The sequence below is a fragment of the Fulmarus glacialis genome, unplaced genomic scaffold (assembly GCF_000690835.1).
Source record: "Fulmarus glacialis isolate BGI_N327 unplaced genomic scaffold, ASM69083v1 scaffold41800, whole genome shotgun sequence".
In the NCBI taxonomy this organism is placed as follows: domain Eukaryota; kingdom Metazoa; phylum Chordata; class Aves; order Procellariiformes; family Procellariidae; genus Fulmarus; species Fulmarus glacialis.
Genome location: NW_009186587.1, coordinates 1 through 18922, shown reverse-complemented (window position 1 = coordinate 18922; position 18922 = coordinate 1). Strand labels below are relative to the sequence as shown.

The 18922-nt window shown below is 39.9% G+C and overlaps 1 protein-coding gene across 1 annotated transcript; it reads right to left on the bottom strand.

The window, feature by feature from the left end:
• Nucleotides 1-5078: 5078 nt before the first annotated feature.
• LOC104072544 (mitogen-activated protein kinase 8-like) lies at nt 5079-14031 on the bottom strand (the record flags this gene model as incomplete). Its single annotated transcript, XM_009572052.1, has 5 exons — nt 13908-14031; nt 11521-11579; nt 9810-9948; nt 8367-8532; nt 5079-5150 (listed from the first exon to the last, which is right to left on the bottom strand). Coding segments are annotated over exons 1-5 (460 nt in total), but the record flags the coding sequence as incomplete, so codon positions are not given.
• Nucleotides 14032-18922: the final 4891 nt, after the last annotated feature.

The window sequence follows — 18922 nt, the reverse complement described above, 5'->3', positions numbered from 1 at the left end:
AAGTGCTGAAAAACTATTGTTTTTCCTTGGGAAGTCATGCTCTACTGTCCCTTTCAGAACAGCAGAGCTTGCAGAGGGACTAGAAGGGATGTCACAGGATATTAAGAGGCATGTGTGTATAAGAAAAGGCCATGGGAATCCTGAAATGCAAGCTCAAGACTGAGTGGAGGCACGAGGAATGGCTCATGCCTTTCCCCATCTCCCATTTTCTTTTGAATATAACTATATAAAAAATCATCGCAGTAAGAGAGACCTATGGAGAATCTTGCCAAGGAATGTGAAACACACTACACTGCATCTAACAGCCAGTAATATTTAAAACATGTTTTGCAGATCCTGCAGTTGCTAGCTTCAGACCCTCTTTTTAGCTTAATTTAAATTTTGACTTTGAAGTATCTCTTCCCAGGTCTCAAAGAGTACTCAGGTACTCTCATTTTACCTCTTCCAGAAGGAATCCCACAGGTAGTCTCTCCTGCTACAATACAAACAGATTAGCATATCACTTAATTATACTTATATTTTTTCATACCTGACAAATGCTATGTCATTCTGCGTGTGTTCCAGTCCTCTACTTTGATCCCGACCAAATACCTACATGCTCTTGACAAAAGACACTTCAGTACTATCTGTTTTGTCTACAAGTTCTAAATTCTCTGCTCAATTGTACCAGTAAAACTCAGCTCAAATTAGTACAGCTGCCATCAAGAAAAAGCTGATTAATAGCATTGAAAGGAAAAAAAAAAAAGACATTTGATACCACCCAGTTTTCGTAAGTGCCTGAAATGGCAACTAACTTAACTTGGCTGAAATTCATATGAGGCAGCAGTAGGTGTAGCACATATCTACACCTCAACACTTGGCCATTTTCGAAACTGCATGTTCAGACTGATGCTGAAAATCTTTAAGGTGAGTATTGGGAAACGAGCAATGGATCATCTTCATTATAGCAGCTGGGATCCACTCCAAACACCACGCAGATCACAGACAGCATGGGGCTCTTATACTAAGTGCAAATTGCACTATAAACTGTTAGAGTATACGTATCTGAATTAAAAAAGAAAGAGAAGAATGGCAACAGCCAAATCGTCTTCACAGCTACACTGAAGTCTCTTTGAGACAGACCTCATCTCATATGAGCAAACTTCCCCCAATAAAATCATCATAATTCAAACTCTTGCTATATTCTCCAAAAAATCCTGAGTCCAAAACCAAAACCCATATACCCAGGGAGGAATCATCCAGCTGAACAAAATCCAAACTTAGCCATCAATGCCATCGTAGTTAACAGACACTTAAGCAGCAGGCTAACATGTACCAGCTGATCCAACCTGGAGATCCAGGCCAGCCATTCTTAATAGTCTCTTTTAAATAATCCTGATGCTAATTGTTGGCTTGATTTTGGTTTTTTTGAAAGATAAAACAAGTCTTAAGAAAATACTACTGGGAACATGAAAAAACAAAGGATGCACTAAACAAAACTGAACAGATGTTTTATTATACCAAAGTTTAAGAAAACCCCCAACATGCACTCAAAACACTAGGATTATACCCACTAATAAATGCAGATCATATTTCAAATGCAAAGACAAATTCTGCTAATGAGTGGTGGAAAGGCAACATCTTTTCCTAAAAGACTTTCTTGATTCAAAATTTTTTCCCTAAGGCAAACAATTTTTTTTCCCATATAAATTCCTGGGAAAATAAAATAGAATACTCTCTGTCAGATGTCAGAGAGCATTTCTTAATCTCCCCACTCTCAAAGACAGCTGGCAGGCAAAGGAATTTTTGAAAATCTGGCCACAGAAAACACTAATTTCATCTGTTAATGCTGACCTCTTCACAATCCGTTTTGGATGTCCATAGCTACATAGAATAAGTTTGGATTTTTTTCTCTCTTGCTATCTTAATGGTATTTTCTCTTAGACTCTAAGCTATTTGCAGTAGGAATTCTGTTTTCCGTATTCACCGCTGTAATCCAGGCCTAGCCAAACTTAAGACACTTGGCTGTTATCACAACATATTACTATGACTAAATCACTGTTTCCCCTTTGAACTGCTGAAGGACTCACACATGAACTTGCTAGAGTACCATCCTTTACACGCCTCCCTAGTACTGAAAAGAAATGCTCTTTGACTGCTTTATTTCCCCACTAAATCATGTGTGCCTGTGGGACATCACTGTGGCCTCAGCAGCTCAGATCTTAATAAATCTATCTCACTTGAAAGCACTCAGACCATTTTAAGTTTTCTCTTCTCTTAAAAAAAAATACACAGGAATATATTTCCAATCCTTAAATTGAAATCTTATAAGATTTTGAAGAAATTATTAGCTAGAGCTGAACACAGCTTTGGGGAAAGTCCTGGAGTTTTCCAACATATTTCCAATGGCATTCAAGAATTTGGGCAGTTTTTAGTTGCTCACACTCGTTCTGATTTAACTGAGGCAAGAGTGGAATAAGAATTGAAGAAACACTGAGCGAGAAGCTCGGAAGCAGACTACAAAAGCTTACCAGAACTTGCCAGGAATATTTTGGTCTGTAAATCCATTTGGAAATCAATCAAAAGGTGGATTTCTTCTCATGAGGGTCTGACTTCCGATAAAGAAGTCTCCCTGACTTTTTAACATTTTGAAATGTCTGCTTTAGGTGACTAACAAGAAACAAAGGTATCTGCTACGCAGTTTCTACCCGGTACTCTCCAGGAGGCTTCTCCAACTCTTCCTGTATCTAGGAGGCAAACTAGATCTGCTCATCAACAGCCACGGAGGGAAATAATATGGACCCATACACAAACCAGCCTTTCTAAGACTGAAAACTCTTATTCATGGGGTCAAGCTGGTTTACAAATTAGTATTGACTTGAAAATGAATGTACAAATTCCATTTTTTTTCTTTTTTCTTTTTGGTTTTTTTTTTTTTTTTAACTTCCAACTCACATGAACAAACCCACCACTAAAACGTGGTAGCAGTTGTGACCCAGCCCACATACAATGCATTTCAGGGTATGGGATTTCCAGTGATTTAAACAGTAGAACTATCCCACAATTTACACAATGTTTTCTGCATTTGTTCAAAAATTCAGTCGTTACTTTTAACTGATACTGAAATGTTAAAAGGTTTTTAAAAATATTGTTACTATCCCTGAATAAGACACTGTCATAAGAGGTTGTCACAGCCAGACAGAAACAAAGAATTCTCATGTTTGAATGATTTTTTAAAAGCTATGTTGTTTAAATTATATAGCATTTTTCTGGAAATGGGCAGAAGAACATGACTCTTAAATATCATTCGTTTTTGAAAAATGAGAGCAACCCACTAACCACGGTGCTCCATTTTTATACTGAAATAGTTTTTTTCCTGTATTCCAGTTGCTTATCAACTAAAAATTCAATCAGACTTCTCCCAAAATAGATTAAATGGAAATATCCTCAGTATTTACAGCTGAACCTCAAGTATATTATAGATTCTTTAGTTTTTCTTTGTACATTAAAAAAAAGAGGAAAAGAGCACAGTATTTGGAGGAAGAGTTATGATGGTGTTTCTGAGGTGGTGTTACCACTGAAACACAGCATAACTATCACACTGAATTACAGGTCTCATGAATGTTGGGAGCTGCTCTGCACATTCAGATTACAGCAGAAGGTGGGTGTGCAGCCTGCTCCAAACGTTGCAGGAAAAGCTCAGCACCTACGGAGTGACATCTCAAAGCTATCCACTAACAATAAAAAACACCATTCTTATTCCACCAATAATAAAAAACACCATTCTTTCTTCATTGTCATGTTTTGCATCTGATGATAACTTTCCAGTCTATATTCCTATAAGACTGGAAGCCAGTACAATGTTGCTGTTTCCTCCGCAGCAAACAGGAGGTACCTGCAGTTTCCCCATCTACTGTTAGTAAAGCATAACTGCATCTTCACCTGGCTACCGGGCAGAGCTTCATTTTCAGAGAAAGTCAACAGAGCTGTGAAAATAGGACAGGCAGGACCTAACTCTGACAAACGCTACAGGAATCACTCAAGAGCCAGCAAAAAAATAATTACTTCCACTTTTACATGTCTGTAAAAGCTGGGTTTTCTCCACACCAACTGCCAGTGTCTGCTGATGCCAGATTTTTATGGTGTCTTTCTGCCAACCTGCTGAAAATAATATGCCTTTTTGTTTCTGAAAGTGGAAAACATGTTCTGTTGCTGCATTTTATTCTGATGGGCAAAATACACACTACTTACACTTCCCAGCCATTGCAGGCAAGTTGCCTGGCTTAGCCTGTGATAAATCGAAGGCTAAGCAGACACCTTCTCTTTTGTTTTCATTTTCTAATATTGCTTTCACCACCTTGGAAGTGGTAAAAATAATATCACCCAAGACAAGAAGAACAAGATGGGAAGGAAATACAGTTTAATTAACGACACAGACCTCATGCAAGTAAAGGAAAGTCCATTTTTAAATCAAGAGAATCTGATTTCAGGACAATTTGGAAACCACAGCAGATAAAAATTGCCTTAAACTGGGTGAGTCAAATTCTTCATTTTGTTTTAAAGAGAAAAAATGTTGTATTGACTCAACTCTAAGCCCATACAGCATTGAGATGAATCCAAATCCATGATGCATTAGCAAGCAAAAGATTATGATGTCACCACAAATGTTATGAAGTCACTATTTCCAAAACATAAAAGCAGAAAAACAGATTTACAGTAACCAGATGGGCCAAGTTAGGATTCTTTTATTTTTTCTTATTTTTCCTTTGAAGAATAATAAGTAAAGCTATCCAATTTGCAATCGTAATGCTTGTTTTCTATATTATTTATTAGTATGACATAAAGACTACATAAAATTGAATGATTACATGTTTTATAATAAAGTAACTTATTTGACTGAAATAGTTCTGTGCATCTGTTTTTCATTTTTCAATTTTGTTCATATCGGTAGTGTGCTATTTTCATTTACTCGTACCTCTGGGATTCAACTTTTTGCTTCTATCTTTACAGTCCTGGTATAGTCATTATATGGCAAAAGGGATGGGGTGGAGGAGAGGAACAAATAATAGGTGAAGCTGCAGCAAATGGCACAAGGATACAGTCCCTTCCTGGAAAGAGGATTTTGTGGCGAACCATTTCTCCCATAATGCATCCCACAGACCATATATCCACTAGAACAGCAGAGACAGGGAAGTGAAGAAGGAGGAAAAAAAAGCAAAGTTAACTACGACATTTCACTCCTAAAGGAGGGGAAAAAGAGCAGGTTGATCAGAACAGTACAGTTTGTTTTGTGGTTTTGTTGGGTGTTTTTTCACGTCTCACCAAAAGCTAAAATAAATAAGTAAATAAGTAAAAACTGTGTCAGTCAGTTCAACGGTAGTTAGTAACAACGGTGGAAAAAGTTTAAAATCAACATTTTTGGGAAAAGGCCCACACCTAGCAAGTAAAGATCCGCACAGACCCGTGGTATATACTGAGTTTATGGTGAAAAAACAACTTTTTTTTTTTAAAAAAAAAAAAACCACAAGCGAAAAAAAACCAACCCCAGACAATTATCATCTGGAATAAATCCTACCTGCAGCCAGGCAGTTTCTAAGATTTGTCCTGCAGGACTGAGTCTTTCTGCAGCAGTACACAAGAAGTTCCAAATGGAACTGCTCACACGAGTAAAGGCCATATGGATAAATACCACCCTTAAGGGTTATTTAAAACTCCTGCTTCAGGATCTGTACTTATGTCCCATCTATAGGTACCTATCTATATGTATCTGTCTGTACCTACATACCGACTGGAAAGAACTAGGGAGTATGACCTGTGTGGACTCTGCTTTTTACTGCTTAGGTACTCAAAATAAACACTAAAACAAACACTTCACAGGACAAGTACCAGCAAGACTAAGAGCATTTCTTATCCTCCTGATCCTACCTTCAGCTTTTAGATGTAATATGCACAGTTACATTATCTGCTTGACTTGGGTGGGGGTTTTTTTTGCCCTTTAAGTCTTACAAGAAAAAAGGTTAGATAGATAGTGACACAGTATGCACAGAAAGAAAAGACCTGTATTCCATGTGAAGGGGAAAAAACTTCTTTCAAATGCTTTAAAAGACTACGTTGTTTCTCAGCTTTGAATCCTCATTTTGTGGATTTCACCTACACAACCAGTTTCTCCTCTTTTTCTTCCCCCTTTTTATCCTTCAAAAGCAATCCAAAACAAACCAAAGAAAAAAACAAACAACCAACTCATTTCTTGGTAAAACAAAATAAAGGTGAAATGTTCCATTTGGGAGAAGGAGGGTACAGGCATCAGGGGCATGGGACAGCAAGTGCATGCCTGAGGCAGTGGCAGAGTTTTCTTCATAGTGACAGTTTCGGGACCTTCCACAGAAGTGCAGCAAACTGGTGATAATTATGCATCTTTAGCCAACCAAGTGCAGAAAGAAAATGAAAGCAGTGAACAGTCCTTACACAGGCAGTGTACACAGTTAAGAGGAAAAAAAAGTAGAAGAGCTTCAGTAATGTGACAGCATAGGCCAGAGCAGGGAAGCAAAGAACAACCCTTTCTGTTGACTTCCTTGGGAGCTGGATCAGAGCCTCCAAGCAGACCGGCTCCTCAGACAGCTGACCTTCATTTTCAAATATTTTGTTTTCTTTCTCCGTTTACTTTATTTTTGCTTTGTACAAGTAAGATGAGATCATTCATCCTGAGCCAGTTTCATTGCCCAGGGAAGTCAAAGGAAGTCTTTATGTTAACTTCAATGGGCATTTGACCAGGACCTTTGGATGTGGCAAACATTCTTAGTACCTTCCTAGCTGTGTACTTCATCGCAAAAGTGTGTCTAACTTTTTCTTGGTGCGATTTTAATCATGTGAAAAGCAAGTGCTTTCTCTGTCCTTTCAGAGACAATAACAACAACAATGGTAATCTTCTACTAAATGTCTGGAGAGGAAAAAAAATAAACGCAAAATAATTCATTTCATAATAGAAGGAACTCTAGATATTGATTAAGGAACTATCTAAAGCATGCTGAGCCTAGTTCAAATTTCTAATGGCACTTATCAAAAATATCAGTTACAAAATACTTTAAGGAAGGTTATTCCTTTTGCAGAAATTATTCTGTACACTTAGCCTCTGCTTTATAATTCTCTACTTTTTAGACTTTCATATTAAAATGTGTACTGTAAATTCATAACCATTACAAATAATTCATGAAGAGACTTGCTAATTTTGGAAGAGGTTGTGTGAGCATGCCTTTATTCTTGCTTAAGTCATGGAATCAGCTCCCCAAATCAGTTTCACTGCCCTTTGCAGGATGCAGTTGGCTGTTCATAAAAGTTCTCCTGCAGGTTAGCTAACCTCCTCAATGTAAATTAAGCAGGAGACTTTTTAATAAATTCCTGGTTTTGACGTTTACTGTATTTGTTATCGAAAAGTCTCCTTGTCAAATAGCCAAGTGGTAGCTTTTGACAGCAGAATCTGAATCATAGCAGATTTTTCTCCACTATATGTTGTATCCCCTCCTTTACTGCCTGGTCTACCTGGCACTCAGATGCAATTCTCAGTTTTGTTACAAAATGAGAATCACTTACAAAGTTTTCCCTTCATTCCCTGCAAAATGTGAATTCTTCGTTACCTCCTTCTCTATAGCGAGCACCCTCTACCTGCTTTTCACAATGTTTCCAGGGAGCAGGAGGTATCCCGATCCCTCACAGACTGTTCAAAGAAAAATCCTATTTACATCTAGGGAGATTACATACAAATTAGATGCATGGCTTTTTAGCTTCAGCTTTTTCCTCTTCTCTCCAACTCTACTTTCCGTTAAAAAAAAGACTCAAACTGCAAAATTTATACCTAGATCCTGACCACATGAAACCAGTCAGTAAAACCTGGGACTTTAGTTAAACCTATCATAAAGACAGAAACCATTCCTGAAATTCAGATCTAGCTCTGGATTTGGAGAAATTCTGGAAGGGCTAGGATTCCCTATTTCAGCTTGTACCTCGTCTTCCTCCCTCAAACAATTCAGAGACCTAGACTCAAATTTAGAGCACATCACTCGTTCAGCAATTCCAGTGTCCCCAGCCACAGAAGCCAAAGACGTTCTGGTCAGAAAGAGCTAATTGTATTTGTTAAGTTCAACCATAACTAAGAACAAGTTTCTCATTACTCTGCAATCCCACACTGATAAATTCACCAGCATTGCATCCCAAATACATTCTGTAGCTGCAGTACACAACAGTGAGAAACTGCTCTAAGTGACCTGCCTTTTAAATTCAAGATGTCATTTCTCATTACGTTTTCTTTTTCTCCTTCTGGTGCCCCTTACAATTGCAGGGGCAGACCTTATACTTCAGGTCACACTGTGCTTGGTATGAAATTGCAGCCCTACCGTTCTCCTTGTAGCCCATTCCCAAGATGACCTCTGGTGCTCTGTAGTAACGCGTCACCACATATGGAGTCATCATGAAGCTAGTGCCTGCAGTCCTGGCCAGTCCAAAATCCAAAATCTTCAACGTGCAGTCAGATTTTACCACAATATTACTTGGTTTTAAATCCTACAAAAGATAGTGAAAAGACATATGACTGTCCTTCATAAAGCCAGGCATAGATGTGATATGGACTGATATTTTAGGTCACCCTTCAAATATTCTTTTACTCTTCTGACACTTACAGTTACTATCAGAAATACTTGTAAATACATAGCGAAACCTTGCTACTGTTTCTCTAGCAAACTCTTCTGGAAGATGTTCTAACTTGGCATACTGTGGGGCTTTACCTGGATAGCAGGAGCTACTGGTGTTAAATTAATCGCATTTAGCAGTTCAAGAAGCTAGGATTAGTATTAGAGAACCATTCTGAGTATTTTTTTTTTTAATGCTGTGAGCCTAATAAAGACATTCCAACTGTACGTGTGGAGATACCTTAATGCTTCATTTATAATAATTCAACTCATCCTTTACTGGATGACTATCTGGAAGCCAAATCTATCATCCTTTGCTAAACATACAACATGCCAAGAAAGGAGACCTTTGTATATTGTAAAGAAACACCCACTTTGAAACCCATTTTATCAGCTCTTCTTTTCTTCCTCTCATAACGGAAGGGAAATATTTTTGGATTTGTTTTTTCAGCTGGAAACCCCAAGTTAGTAAAAGCACATTTCAATAAAGAAGTTAACTCATGATATTTTCAATGCATTCAAATTTCCTCCTGCTCACAGTCACATGAATCGTTCCCTCTGTTGTCAGCAATCACACATAGCACTACCTCTGGCATTCACAGCCAGGTACTGCATCCTTACCAGACACAGACTCTGACATGGAAAAACAAAATGAGAGGATGCATTTAATATAGACTTAGCAGTCTTTTCATTTGTTTTAGCACACAGAAATGATGGCAAATGCCAATTCCATATGCCCTGACCTCTGCAGATCCTGATCAAGCAATACTTGGACCACACTACAACATCAATTCAAAGTGTCTGAATGTCATGTGTGGTAGATGTAGCCAGCTGCATTTTCAGGAGAAATAACACTTATCTACACATTTCAGAGATCATAATCTTTGATTATTTCCAGTGCTTATTATTTGGTTATTATTTATTTTTAATAATCACATTAACTTTTTGTCTGATTAAGTTCACAAACAATCTCATCCCTAGCACAAGCATGAAGCTACTCTGCTAAGGGGATGGACTATGACTCGTAAGTTTATAGTAATTTTACTGGGAGATACGGCTTTGATCCACAGTACACAAGAAACTCAAGTGGTTTCTGAAGTCTTCACGATGATGTCATATGCTGCCTTAAGTTTTAAACCAAAGACCCCTTACCCTGTGAATAATTCCTGCAGAGTGAAGATGCTTGATACCACAGAGCATTTGGTACAGTAGATAAGACATTCGCTCATGGTCTAGCTCCATCTGAATGACCTGGCACAGATTGGCATCCATTAACTCCATTACCAAGTAACTGAATGAAAAAGCAAAGTCACAGGATTATTGTCTGTGTTGAAGAGGAACGACAGCATCATCTCAAATGAGTAACAATGCCTCTTCTTGCTTCAAAATTCACTTTATTTCTGATGACTGGAGTAACACAGCTGGAGACTGGTCCCACTCACAACGGTACCATTGTGGTGTTTGTTTCCCACTGCACCATCTCTTTGCAGAGACACCATTCTTTTAGTGTCCCAGCAAAACAGGTCGACTGCTGGCCCTTTCTTGGTGCATTCCCCATGACAGAGACTGTACCCTACACGGGCAAACAGGTAGCACGACACTGTAATGTGCAGAAAACAGAAGAGCCACAAGCAGCAAATGACACGACTGCTTGGCCTTTGACCATTATGAGGAATGGCTACCACAGTACATGTACGAATCGGAAAGTAGTAGAGATGTCTGAGAGGCTAAAATATGCATCCCCATGCAAAATGTCTCCAAAAATCCTCCTAAGATTGCATGACTTTGCACAATTCTCATTACAACTAACTGGTCTTGTGCTTCTGATAAATAAGGTTCACTGACAACCTCAGCAGGATGTTAACCCAATCCCCTTTAGTGGTAAGTTAAACACATCAGCTCATTTCTTATGAGACATCTCACAAGCACAGCTGATTCATAGCTGTAACATTACTTTAAAGTACTCTCAAACTTTGGGGAAAACAATAGCTCTCCATTTCAATGTGAACTGCATGCCTTGTCGTCTCTCCAGCACTAGTTACCTCCTCTGATCTGCACAAGTCTGCAGTGACAATATTATGTGGAAATTCCATATACCAAAACCAGAACCGTAGTCGCCTGACTTCAGCCATTGCTATCTGTCTGTTACCACTACTGATATTAGAGTACAGAATGGGAATACATTTCCACACAATGTATACAGAATATGGGAAAGACTGAAAGATAAAAGGAGTACAACTATGTAAAACACTGAATAAAATTTCATTTAGGGCAAGTTCACACTATGCACAGTAGTGCTTCTGCAATAGGGCAATGTTCAGCGGAGATGCTAGTTGTCCTCTACACCTAGCACTAGTTCCCCAGGCAAGTAATTTTATGCAGTCAAAGGTTATATTGAAACAAATATGAAATGAGGAAACGTTTCACATCAGTCTCTTTTACGGGAAATTATTTCAGAATGAAGTGCCACATTTCAAAACCTCACACACGTCAGGGAATCACATAACAAGCACCATTTCCCAAGCAAACTAATAACACAAAAGCAGGCCCTTTTAACTACTCATACCTCTTCCTCTGCATGTGAAGGCAAATGCAAACACACTAACCCTCTCAAGAAGAGCCACCAGCAGGCTTTGCACACTATTACAGTGCTTAGGAAACCCAGTATTTGGCACCTTATAAGTGTCAAAAGTGCTCTCAATATGGGAATGCAGAATATCTGTCTACCCACCGTGTAGACCACACATGATCTTTTTTAGAGGGGCTTATAACCTTTGCATTTTGTTGAGTTATTGCATTCAAGGTACATTATAATGCCCCACGTCTCTAAAGCTTTAGTTTAATTACTGCCTGTGTTACTTACACATCCTGGAACTCCTCCAGAGATTTCTGTGGTGTGAAGACATTTAATAAACTGATAATCTGAAAAGCAAAGACAAAAGGATGAAGAGAAGTGATAAAAGTAAGCAGTTGAACCCATTTTGAAGTGTGTGTTAAAGGATAAACTCCGTTTTTTCACTGCTCAATTTATACTAACACTTCTCACTTTATGGATCAGTAAAAAGTCAGCAACATTCAAAATAAAATACCGCAGATCTCTAAGATTTCTTCTACGTGCACTTGAAACGGTTTCTGAGAGAAGGAGTAGTGATGATCAGTGACAAACCAAAATGCTAAGGGTGAGACGGTCCTCTGAATTTTGAAGTTAGAGGTTCAAAGACCAACTTCAGCTCAATCTAGCGTAGCAGTCCTTGTACTATAGCCAGAAATTTCTTATATGTGAAGAATGCTCATCTGAGGGCACAAATAATCAAGGACCATCTTATTGAAAATAAACAGAAGACCTTCCTTCTCTCTGAGATGGCCTCAATTCCTTTGAGGGCACATACGTACAGACGCTGACACAAATTCCATCATGAGAGGTACTGTTTTTTAGTAGAAGCACTTTAAAATGGTAGACACATTCTGGGCAAAGACATCTTGCATACTGCAACTCCTTTTCTATTTTTTTTAAATGGGCTGGGCTGTTGAAAGACACTGATAAGAATGTGTGAAACAGCATAGAGGAAAAACGTGACCTCAGGGATCTGAATTTCCTGTGCTTTCCTTCTGTGTGGGCAACAGAGGTAGAAGATATCAGCACAGCTGCCATGAAGACAACATTTGAATGCCTCCCTCCCCACTTCCATCACCTCTCTAGGCTTTCTAACAGGAATGGTTCAATATTTTTTATGTCTACTCCACATATTCTGACTGATTCTTGCCTCCGCACAGGTGCCTTTACAATCCTCTCCTTCCTTTGCACTTCTCTGTACAGACAGATTAAAATTCTGACTCAACCAATGTGGTGCTGTTATCAGCTCTTATGCAGCATTTTTAAAATTATATATTTAAAATTAATACTGCTTCTGCTGCCCTCTGTTCTTTCCAGTCCATTAAAAACATGAAGAGAGAATGCATCATTCTCCCGCCTACAGGGAGAACTACTCACTCATCCCTGCATTTTCAAAGCCGCGTGCACTGGTCTGACTGAGGGTAGTTTCCATCCAAGTCAATAGGGAAGAGACAGGTACAGTCCTGATCAACACAGTGGAAATGTAAGGATAAGTCAATGCCCAGAAGTGGGGCAGAGTACACTATAGGTGACAAGTCCTGCTGTTTGCCATTTTAGGGTCAGTCCTTTTTCTTCCCATGTGAATTTGTGATTGAGAATAAGTGTCAAATCTCACCTTACATCATGCTTTTCAAGCTCATTTATGCTTTGAATAAGGAGAAAGAGTCATTTCAGGATCTGAGGCAAGAATAAACATGTGGCAAACTGAAAAATTCACTCCTAATGAAAAGGAAGGGGCACACAGGTATGGCACGAAGCCACAACAGAAATTGAGGAATTGTAGGAAAATTAAATCCTTGGGAGATCCCTTGACAATGCAATGGGGCAATCCTACATATCTCACTACAAAAAAGCAAGCTTATACAGTGTCAGGCAGATAGTTCTAACTAATAGATAGATGGTTACAATCAACATACAGCCCTGGAATAACTCTTTTGCTGCAGTGTAGGAATATTTTCATTTGTTATGGATACTAAATGTTATACAATAGGTAGTGGGTGTAAGAAGCAGGAAAGTCTAGAACCAGCTAGTGCTGTTTATTTCAACAAGAACACTGTGATTAGAAGGAATGGCACAATGTCTTGAGGCTTCAGAGTCCCTGGCTCCACAGCATTAGCTTACACACAAATACGTGAGAATGGAAAAGTGCTTTCGGTTCTTGAGTTTCTTTGGCAGTTTTGCAGCAACCTTCACCATGACGACCCCTCATCTTGTACAATCTATACAATGCATCTATATGACTAGGTTTCAGATGAAGTCCAGAACAAGGAGTGACGCTTGTGCATGGGTACTCCAACCCAAGAGACACTGCTTTTGAGTCACAAATCCCAGTGACGAGAGGATGGAGCCAGGATTCCAACAGCATTTCTGGATAAGGAGTTGACAAGAACGTATTCTATTCTCTCCCCTTCTATCACCCTAACCCTATGAGCAGCACCCCCATTTGGCATAGCCTTTAAATAAGCACATGGAAGATCCCTGTCTCTCACGTGGGCATATAGTACCAGAAAGACTGTAGCCCTTGAGCATAATTTACTTTTAATTTCTTTTGTTTTAAAAAGGCACCCAACAAAACAATTTTCTTTCTAACAAACCAATATACATACCACTTCTCCGGTTACCTACTGAAAACTTACATTTTTATGATTCACACACTTCATGAGGACCAGCTCCCTGTAAGCTCGCTTGGCGTGAGTTTGGTTCTGAAATGGTCTGCTGAGCTTCTTAATGGCCACGTTTCTGTCAAGGACGGCATCATATGCAGCACTGCAGTAATTACAAACACAGAGGTTATGCATCTTAGAGGATATCCTACATTTCTCATGGCAAATTCCTGATCCTCAAGTCTACTATTGCCTTTTTTTCCACTAAGAAAAATACTGGGACAAAAGAAGGAGAGAGTTTCAAGTGAGAAAAAAGAAGACATCAAAAGGAAACATGTACCACCACATCAGCAGAAGACAGCATGCACCACTAGTTCTGAACTCCAGTTCCATAGGAAATTAACACTTATTTTCAAGGGGTGGAAAAAAAAATTAAGTAACTTCAAATAAAAATACAATAAAAACTGGATGAGACAAAAAGTTGTGTCATAAAGCAACTCTCTGTGCATTGGGTACAGCGGAGAGGCTTTTGCTTTTTCTGTCATGACTAAGGACACCTTCATTGAGTGGCCCGCTTTTATCTAGAATGAAGTTTGTATTTTCCTTATGATATTTCTAATGGAATCAAGTTATTTAATCATTCTTTGAGACCATATAATCCAATTCAAATAACATACCTAGAAACAGAACCATTTCACAAAATTTCTTTATCATTTCCTTCTGATAATGAAAAAATTTCTTACATACGCTTAGTTAAAAATTTTGAAAACATGAAGAAATACAGGCTCTGGTTTGCAAAGTGGGCTTTTAAAGCTGGGCTCCTAAAATTCTCTTTAAACTTTTAAATGATTTGTACAACCTGCAGTTATTCTGATAATCTTCACCTCCTATGAATTTGAACCGCTTATGTTCATGGCAGATGGGCTGGAGGGAGGCAGCAGGGGGTGGGGTTATGGCGCCAAGCAGGGCACGGGATCCCCATAGCAGGAGGGAAGGGATCCCCATGGCCGCGGGAGGGATCCTCATGTTGGGACACAAGGGATCCAGCTGCTTTCTGGGACCTCGGCAGTGCTGTCGCTGCCTCCTCTGTCTCAGAAGCCCCATCTGGGCTCCCACCGCCTCCATTGCGCACGGAGAGGGGCTGGGGATGGACCAGGACAAAGTCCCTGGGGAAGAAGCCAATGCCAGATGGGCTCTCAACCAGGCCAGGCTGCAGCCCTGCTCCTCACCCAGCCCTGGGAGTGCTTGTGGGAGGCAGGCTGAAGGGAGAGGCTGTCCTCCTCAGTGGCAGCACGGGCTGGGGACAGCGTGCTGTGGATTTCAGAGACCATCTGCCACTCTCCTGTCCTCCTGGGTCCCTCTCTGGGGGGACAAGCCTGTGTCAGCCTGTGCTTTTCCTAATCAGGGACGCAGGACTCGATTCTGCTCTGCAAGCCTTGCTGGGGGACGAGACCCTTCTGTCCCTTTTTAAGCCTCATGACCCTCTGCCTCTTCCAGCTCCTCTAAGTGGCAGGTGAGAAGCAGCCGTCAAGAAGGTGAGTGTCTCCAGCCCTGCAGAAAAGGACTTGGGGATACTGGTGGGCAAAAAAGTGGACATGAGCTGGCAATGTGCACTTGCAGCCCAGAAATCAAATCTTATCCTGGGCTGCATCAAAAGAAGCATGGCCAGCAGGTCGAGGGAGGTGGTTTTTCCCCTCTGCTCTGGTGAGACCCCACCTGGAGTACTGCGTTCAGCTCTGGGGTCCCCAGCACAAGAAAGACATGGACCTGTTGGAGCAGGTCCGGAGGAGGGCCACAAAAACGGTCAGAGGGCTGGAACACCTCTCCTAGGGAGAAAGGCTGGGAGAGTTGGGGTTGTTTAGCCTGGACAAGAGAAGGCTCCGGGGAGACCTTAGTGTGGCATTTCAATACTTGAAGGGGGCTTGTAAGAAAGACAGAGAGAGACTTTTTACTAAGGCCTGTAGTGACATGGTAAGGGGCAACATTTTTAAACTGTAAGAGGGTAGACTTAGATTGGACATAAGGAAGAAGTTTTTTATGATGAGGATGGTGAGGCACTGGAACGAGACTTTTTACTAAGGCCTGTAGTGACATGGTAAGGGGCAACATTTTTAAACTGTAAGAGGGTAGACTTAGATTGGACATAAGGAAGAAGTTTTTTATGATGAGGATGGTGAGGCACTGGAACAGGCTGCGCAGAGAAGTTGTGGATGCCCCATCACTGGAAGTGTTCAAGTCCAGGGTGGACAGGGCTTTGAGCAACCTGATCTAGTGAAAGATGTCCCTGCCCACGGCAGGGGGGTTGGAACTAGATGATCTTTAAAGGTCCCTTCCAACCCAAACCATTCTATGATTCTATGATTTTGGTGGTTCAAATCTGACTACACAAATTCTGACTTCTACATTTCACAAAGCACACTGATTCTTAGAAATGTTCCCAAACGGGCAGTCCTCAGACCCTGATTTTCCCTTTTACCAAGAATGAGGAAAGGTGTGACACAGTTTTCTGCTACTCCATGAAGAGCAACAGTGTATTTCCCAAAAGATAAATCAACCAAACCACTAGTTGTTCTAAAAATAATGACTTTTTAAAGCATCAAAGTAAATATTCAAAATCCTGTAATTTTTTCTCTTCTTAATTCCTGCTTATTGTAGACATTCACTGACATTCGCTTACAGAGTCTTACTGACCAAGTACAGAGCAGAAAGCATGCAAGCATCAGAAGCTTAGTCACAAAGCCAACAAAAACGTACAAGTGCTCTAAATAAGTAAAAAAGTGTTGGCAATGTATGTCTTGGACACCACACAGGTGGAGAAGAATAAGAAATATTTCAATTACACTACTCCTGCATAAGTAACACACCAAATACAACCCACAAGTAAGAATAAGTGTTTGCTAAAGGTCATGAGGAGTTTTGCAAAGAATGCTTTAGTCCACTATTGACGTTTGGGGCAGGATGGTGGGATTTCCCCTGAAAATATGTTCAGAGAGGAAAAAAAAATTCTCATGATTGCCCTTGCACGTATTCTGAAACTGTTAGGAAGTTCCATTTTATCATTTTAATTGTGAAACTATTTCAGATCAAAATGTTATTTTACAGAAAAAAGTAAAAGTAAATACTGAATCTCCCCAAATTATCAATACTGTGAAATACCAAATGCTGCACCTGGGGAGGAATAACCCCAGGCAGCATTACACTCTTGGGGGCCGGCAGTTTGGAAAGCAGCTTTGCAGAGAAGGACCCAGGGGTTCTGGTGGACAACAAGCTGAACATAAGCCAGCAATGTGCCCTCGCAGCAAAGGACAACAGCATCCTGGGCTGCATTTAGGAAGACAGGTCAAGGGAGGCCACATCTGGAGTTCTGGGTCCAGCTCCGGGCTCCCCAGGACAAGAAAGATAGGGACGTACTGGAGCAATTCCAATAAGCCATGAAGATAATTAGGAACTGCAATATCTGTCATACAAGGAGAGGCTGAACAAGCTGGGGTTGCTTAGGCTGGAGAAGAGAAGGCTCGGGGGGATCTTACCACTGTTCTTAAGTATCTGCTGGGAGGAGAAAAGAAGATGGAGCCAGACTCTTCCAGTGGTCCTGAGCAACCTGCTCTGCTTTGAACAGGTTGGACCAGGCACTCGCCAACATCATCCATTCCGTCATTTGGTAACAATTCTTTCTTCTCTTATTCATTAATGAGGCATATAACTTTTATGACCCAGGTAATATGCACATGAATAAACAAAGATATTGCACTCACTAGTTAAAGCATATATGAAACAGCTTAGGTGATAAAGCTATCAAAGATCCAGTCTGACTTGACTGGCCAGAGAATTTCACTCAACTAAACCTTACGTTAGGAGAAACAAAATGTGTGATTTATAGCCTAATAATACGCAGCAGAAAGGAAACCTCTTGTAGCAACTGTCAGAATTGTGTCTTTCATTCTCATTTAGTTCAGCCACAACAGGGCATCATAAAGGACGCAACTAAAATACCCCTCAACTCCATTAAGAAAGTATTGAACAAATAAAATGCAAAGCCAAAGGATTTAAAAACCATGATCTTTCAACAGTTAAATGTTTTGTCTCTATCGTTCATGGACATATATTGCAAATATACTTCAGCAGACAAATCTCTCAGCTAATCCGTATTACTTGATCACCCAACTTCTTTTAAGAAGAAGAACCTACATCAGACTCATTTGAGCTATCTAAGAGTACTTTGAATCATTTTAATAATCTTTTCTCTTCTCATATTTTAATCTCATTAGTTACATCATAAAATCACTGACTAGGAGTTAGAAAATGGTAACGCCGAAAGATTGTCTGGGTAACCTTTTTCTCCAGTTTCTGTTTGCTTTTCTGAATTTTCTCTCTTCGTCAAAGCAAGAGATAAAAAAGCATCCATCTAAAATCAGAAAACCAAAGGTTTCTTAAGCCTTTGGCTTTTATGATCCATTCCCAGTCCTTTACATACCATGGAGGTATAAAATAAAACAACTAAAGTAATCCTTTGTATAGGGATATTGACTTTGAGATACAAGGATCTTGACTGCAGTTCTATCATTGTCTTCTATCAAATGGAAGGTGTCCAACTACTTCAAAAAGTCAATACGTAAATTCATTGCACTGAGGAAATTAATAGCACTGATGTTTTTTTTCTATTCACCAGAGAGAAGCTTTTGTTTACAGACAGCCAACTATGCATTTTACTACAATGAAATTACAGATACCACATGTAGGTCCTCTCTCTGGTACTTGCTACACAAAATCCTTACCTTGGAACACCAAGGTTAGTATTGATGATATATCAGCCTTCTTAAGACAAACTTCAATCACTGGCAGAAGAGTGGCTGTATAAACAGGTGACTCAAGGGAGCAGGAATAAGAGAGAGAGAGTAATGAGTGTCTGCGAACTGCTATGAAAAGGCTGAGCGTGAAAGTCAATTTCAAGATCTCCGATAAGAGACTGGACTTGCATCTAAAAGCCTGTGCTTCTTTCTCTGGAAACTATCATAACACCTCTCGCTCAACTAGGAATTTATTTTTTA